Genomic DNA, 5,603 nt, shown 5'->3' with positions numbered 1-5,603 from the left:
CGGGGCAGATCAGGGGCTTCTCTTATGAAAAAACGAAAAAGGGGTGGGTTTTTAAAACGATAAAACTAATTAAATTAGTTATTTGATGATATTTTTGAAGTTTGACTACTTTTCCCGCACTTTTTCTTACTTCAGAGCCACTGCACGGAGCGGTCCTCCGATTCAAGTTTCTTCTTCACGCTGAGCTAATGCAGCGCAGTTGAGGCAAATCTTCTGTTGCTTTTGCAATATCTCTTGGACAAATATTCTTATTTTTCTTTTGCGAATTCAATTTCCTGAAAGATCGCCCTTTTTATTTGCAGACAAAGGCGCGGTGGCTCTGCACTCCTGCGAACAGATCGTGTGCGGCCGACTGAAGTAAGGAATACAACTTCAGAAGCGCAGTTGCATGCAGATGAGTTGAACGCATTTGTTTTGCAATTTCGTATTTATTACCGCCATGGATGAGGCCATAAATAAATTCACAGCGCGGCAGGAGGCGCTGTTAGAAGAGGAAGCAGATGCAGAAAAGGGCGAACTTGAACAGCTACTGAAGACCCTAACATTGGATGAGTTGGCCGCTGCTGGCCTCGCATTTCCCCGCTTAGTGGTGACAGATGTTAGTTCAGGTCTTTTCGGGCGGACTATCGTTACCTTCACTTCTAAGCGAGTGGCGCTGCAGCGCATGCATGGCAGCAACAAGCAGCAGCAGGAACAGCAGCAAGAGCGGGAGAAGCAACAGGGGGAGCAGCTTGAGCATCGTCTATCTCCTGGGGATATCGTTGGAGTGTTTCCCTTTGAACAACCGATATATGGGAGCGAAAGTGCAGCAACTTCTGGTGTAGTACACCGCCTTGTGGTGGGCGGAGTTTGCGTTGCATTCGAGGAAGAAAAGGATTTAAAATGGTTGTCTGAAGCTTCTGAAGGTGCTTTAGGGGAAGTTTTTAATCTTTGTTTAATATCAAATGCTGTTACCATCGAAAGACAGCGCGATGCGCTCGAGGGGCTCAGAGCGGCTTCACCCAGCACTAGCCCTGCTTGGAATATAATTAATGTTTCTTTCGGGGGTTCTTCTCCTCGTTTCTTGCCTTTATCTCAGGCAGTACGAGCGGAGAGAAGGGGCCTTAAAGGAGCTCCCAGCGTGAAAGGGGTACATGCAGCAGCAGCACCAGCAGCAGCAGCAGCAGAAGCAGCAGCAGAAGCAGCACAACGGCAGGAGCTGCTGCATGACTGGAGAGAAGTGCAGAAGCAGCTAGATCCATCACGAGTGAATACGGGGTGTATATGGAGGGATTGGTTTCGAGGAGATTTAACAGAAGAGCAGCAGAAGGCAGTTTATCTCAGTTTGCTCTCTTTAGATGTTGCAATCATTCATGGGCCCCCAGGTACAGGAAAGACAACAACAGTAGTTGAATTGCTGCTGCAGCTGCTGGCTGGAGGCTTCAGGGTATTAGCCTGTGCCCCCAGCAATATAGCTGTAGACAACATGCTAGAGAGGGTATTAGCGGGAGTAAAGAAGAGTCAAGATCCACTTCTTTTGAAACAAATTAAGAAATGCATTCGATTAGGGCATCCTGCAAGAATAGATGAACAGCTTACTTCTTTCTGTCTTGATAAACATGCAGTCAACAGCGATGCCTCTCTCGTAGCAAAGGGAGTTAAAGAATCTATAGATAAAAGCATGCGGCAGCTCCGAACCCTACAGAAAAACCCTGCTGCTGCTGCTGCTGCTGCACAGCGTCAGCAAAAGCAGCAAAACCAGCAGCAGCAGCAGCAGCAGCAGCACGGACGGGCGGAGGTAAAGAGCCAGGAACGCAAGCTGGTTCAGGAGATGAGGAAGCTGAAAAAAGATTTAAAAGAATTGCAAAAAAATGCTGTTGCTGAGGTTCTTAAAGAAGCCCCCATCGTCTTCTCCACGTGCACTGGCGCGGGCTTCTATCCACTGCAGGAGCTTGTTCTTGGCAGCAGCAGCAGCAGCAGCAGCAGCAGCAGCAGCGGCGAGCAGAGGCAGCCCTTTGATGTTGTTGTTATAGATGAGGCTGCACAGGTATAGAGTGATTGAGGAGACACACAATAAATTTCTTTTTTTATGTCTTCTTGTTTCTCTCGCTGCTCTTAAATAAATAAAATATTTATATACAAATCAACGCATGCAGTTTGTTGAACAAGTGCTTTATATGCATTGCAGTGTTGGTGTGTCTTAACTCTGTTTCTTTTTGATATATTTCTCTCTCTTTCTTTTTCTGGTTCTCTCTCTTTGTCTCTGTCTCTGTCTCTCTCTCTCATCTCTTGTGCGCATTGATTTCGTTTACTATCTTTATGTTTTTGCTTTTGTTTTGCTGTTGCTGTTGCTGTTGCTGCTGCTGCTGCTTTAACTCAGGCGTTAGAGTGCTGCTGCTGGACGCCTCTGCTGCTGGGTAGGCGTTGTGTGCTGGCTGGAGACCACATGCAGCTTCCTCCAACAGTAAAGAGTATGAAAGCGCAGCGTGGCGGCCTCTCTGTGTCTCTGTTAGAGAGGCTAGCACAGCGGTGGGGTTGTTGTATTACGCAGCAGCTGGTGCTGCAGTACCGCATGCATGAAGATATTATGAATTGGAGCAGCGCTCTCTTTTACAGCAATACGCTGGTAGCAGCAGAAGCAAACAAACATAAAACTCTTAAAGATGTCTACTCTGCTGCTGCTGCTGCAGATGAATTGCTGCCTCCCATTGTGTGGATTGACACTGCGGGGATTTGCTGGATGCAGGAAGACGAGCTGCCGCAGGACAATCCTGCTGCTGCTGCTGCTGATGCTGCTGCTTCTGCTGCTGCTTGTGGGGTGTTGAGGCCCTCGCGTACAAACCGAGGAGAAGCAGCTCTTGCATGCAAATATGTTTCTCAGTTGGTTTATGACTATGGCGTGCATGCAGCAGAAGTTGGAATCATTACTCCTTATAATGCGCAGGCTAAGCTTATCCGCAGCCTGCTTCAGGACGCAGCAGAAGAAGCAGCAGCAGCAGCAGCAGCAAAACCAGCAGCAGCAGATGGTAGTGATGCAGGAGACTTGAGGGCTGTCGCTGTACAGACAGTAGACGGCTTTCAAGGAAGAGAAAAAGAAGTTATTATTATTTCTCTCGTCCGCAGCAACATTAAAAAAGAAATTGGCTTTCTAGCAGACTCAAGACGATTAAATGTTGGGGTAACGAGAGCAAAGACGCACCTCGTTATCATCGGCAACAGCGAAACCGTCACCGCTACAAGCAAACAAAACTCCAGCAGCAGCAGCAGCAGCAGCAGCAGCAGCGAAAACAGCAGCAGCAGCAGCAGCAGCAGCAAGGAAAGCAGTAGCAGCAGCAGCAGCAGGGAGGAGGGTGAGGGGGTTAGGGTTCCTGATGCGCGAGAGGCGTTGAAGGTTTTATATTCTATGGCGTCTTCAACTGGCTGTCTTCGCGTGCCCTGTGAATTTATTTCTATAACAGATATACCCCCTTTAACAGGTAATGCAGCAGCAGCAGCGGGAGGCTGGACAGCTCGGCAGCAGCAGCAGAAGCCCACACAAACCAGCAGCAAAAGCAGCAGCAGCAGCAGCAGCAAAAACAAAAGCAGAAAAAACAAAAAAGGATCTGCAGCGGACGCTGCTAAAGAAGTGCCTTTCATTACACAAAAAGAAGGCACCCGGGCCTCAACGGAAACAGCAGCAACTGCAGCCGCAGCAGCAGCACCAACAGCAGCAGCAGCGGGTGATGCTTCATCAGCAGCAGCAGCTTCACCTGCAGCAGCAGGAGTTCCTTCTACTGAGGTGCGTTCAGAACGGCCTAAATCTCCGAGTGGGTGGTTGCAGCAACCAAAGCAGCAGCAACAGCAGCAGCAACAGCAGCAGCAACAGCAGCAAGAGCAGCAGCAAAGCGAAGGGGGGGAAGGATCGCCTAAGAAGGCGACGTACACAGAAGAGGTCTCTAGTGGAGCTGTTTCTGCTGCAGCAGCAGAAACAGCAGAGACGCCAGCAGCAGCACAGAAGGAAACCTCGGCGAAGCCAGGTGAAGCAGGAAAAACAGCTGCAGCAGCAGATGCTGCAGCAGCAGATGCTGCAGCAGCAGATGCTGCAGCAGCAGATGCTGCAGCAGCAGAAGGAACGGAAAAACGAGAGGATGGACTTCTTGGGGCTTCAGAGGCGAATACAGCGCAGCAACCGCAAGCAGCAACTGAAAGGAAGCCAGCAGCAGCAGCAGCAGCAGCAGCTAGAGCAGCAGCAGGAGCAGCCGTAGGAGGGGCGGGAGCGGCAGCATCAGGAGGAGCAGCACCAGCAACAGCAAAAACAACAAATAGACAGCCAGCTGCAGCAAGACAAACGAAAAACAACAAAATATATGCGAAGAAAGATATATGGGTCTCGAAGAAGAAAGGAGATTTGCTGCCTGCGTCCTCGCAGCAAACCGCAGCAGCAGCAGCAGGAACAGCAGCAGGAGCAGCAGCAGGAGAGCGACAGCGAGGCAGGAAGGCGTTGAAGGCAGAAGAGATGGACGAAGAAGATATTGACGCTGTGCTGCAGGAGTTTAAAGCAGCAGCAAACTACTGCTCTCTCAAAACGTGCAAAGAGAAAGCATGGGTCTTAGGGGGTAATTGCAGATTTTGCTGCTGCTGCTTCTGCTTGCAGCATAAACTACCAGAAAGGCACGGGTGCGGAGATGCTGCAGCAGCAGCAGCAAAAAAGGCGTTTCGTGCTGCTGCTGCTGCTGCTGCTGCCAGCTACACCGGCAGCAACAGCAGCAGCAGCAGCAAAAATACCCCCCACCGGCAGCGCGCCCTCAAAGACACCCTAAGAATGGCAATAGAGGAGAAGACAATGGAGAGACAGAAGAAAAATAAACAGAAAAAAGCAGACAACTAAGCTGTGCATGCATGCATGCATGCATGCATGCATGCATTTCCATCTGTCTTTCACTTTGCTCTTCGATATCTGCCTTATGGTTTAATTCTTTTTTTCGTTTTTTTAAGATTTGTTTATTTCTTTCCTCTTTCTCGATCTCGCAGCGTCTTCGTCTCTCTTCTGCAATTCCTTAACTCCAACAGCTAGCTAGCTAGCTAGCTAGCTGGTTAGCTAGCTAGCTAGTTAGTTAGGCAGGTAGCTAGCTAGCTGGCTGACTAGCGAATTTGCTGGCTGCGGGGGTCTGCCTACTTTAGGGATTCGCTTTGTGCGTGGTCTAACCGGAGCAGCAACAGAAGCAACAGCAGCAGCAAGAACAGCAGCAGCAGCAAAAGCAGAAGCAGCACCAAGAGGGAGCTGCAGTTATCCGACTGTTGCCCTCGGGGACGTCTAAGCCGCGGTTGCTGCAGTGTTGCTGCTGCAGTGCTGCTGCTGCAGCTCAGTTTGCGGCTGTCTTTTTAAAGTTGTTAATGCTTGCGTCCCCACTTGCATGCGGCTTGGGCGTAGAAGCGAAGAGAGAATCTTAATGAAAATTATTTTAATATTTATTATCTGCAGATTGCTGCGAGTGCATGCAGTTAAGACGAGTCTTGTTTACTCGTCTGCTTCTGCATAAACATGTGGGGCTGCTGCTGCTGCCTTTGCAGCAGCAAAAGGCAACAGCAGCAGCAGCCAGTTTTGCTGCTGCTGCTGCTGCAGCTAATAATGAAACAGCATCTCT

The 5,603-nt window shown here is 49.6% G+C and overlaps 1 protein-coding gene across 1 annotated transcript; it reads left to right on the top strand.

Annotated features, from left to right (window-relative positions):
• Nucleotides 1–439: 439 nt before the first annotated feature.
• Nucleotides 440–5,276, top strand: EAH_00043210 (hypothetical protein; the record flags this gene model as incomplete). Its single annotated transcript, XM_013394988.1, has 3 exons — nucleotides 440–2,026; nucleotides 2,360–4,574; nucleotides 5,140–5,276. The coding sequence occupies 3 exons, from the start codon at nucleotides 440–442 to the stop codon at nucleotides 5,274–5,276; spliced, it is 3,939 nt and encodes a 1,312-aa protein (XP_013250442.1).
• Between the last annotated feature and the right edge of the window lie 327 nt (nucleotides 5,277–5,603).

This window comes from Eimeria acervulina, genomic scaffold (assembly GCF_000499425.1).
Source record: "Eimeria acervulina Houghton genomic scaffold, Eah_scaff573, whole genome shotgun sequence".
NCBI lineage: Eukaryota > Apicomplexa > Conoidasida > Eucoccidiorida > Eimeriidae > Eimeria > Eimeria acervulina.
Note: the sequence above shows the minus strand (reverse complement) of the source record. Positions and strands in the feature narration are given on the sequence as shown.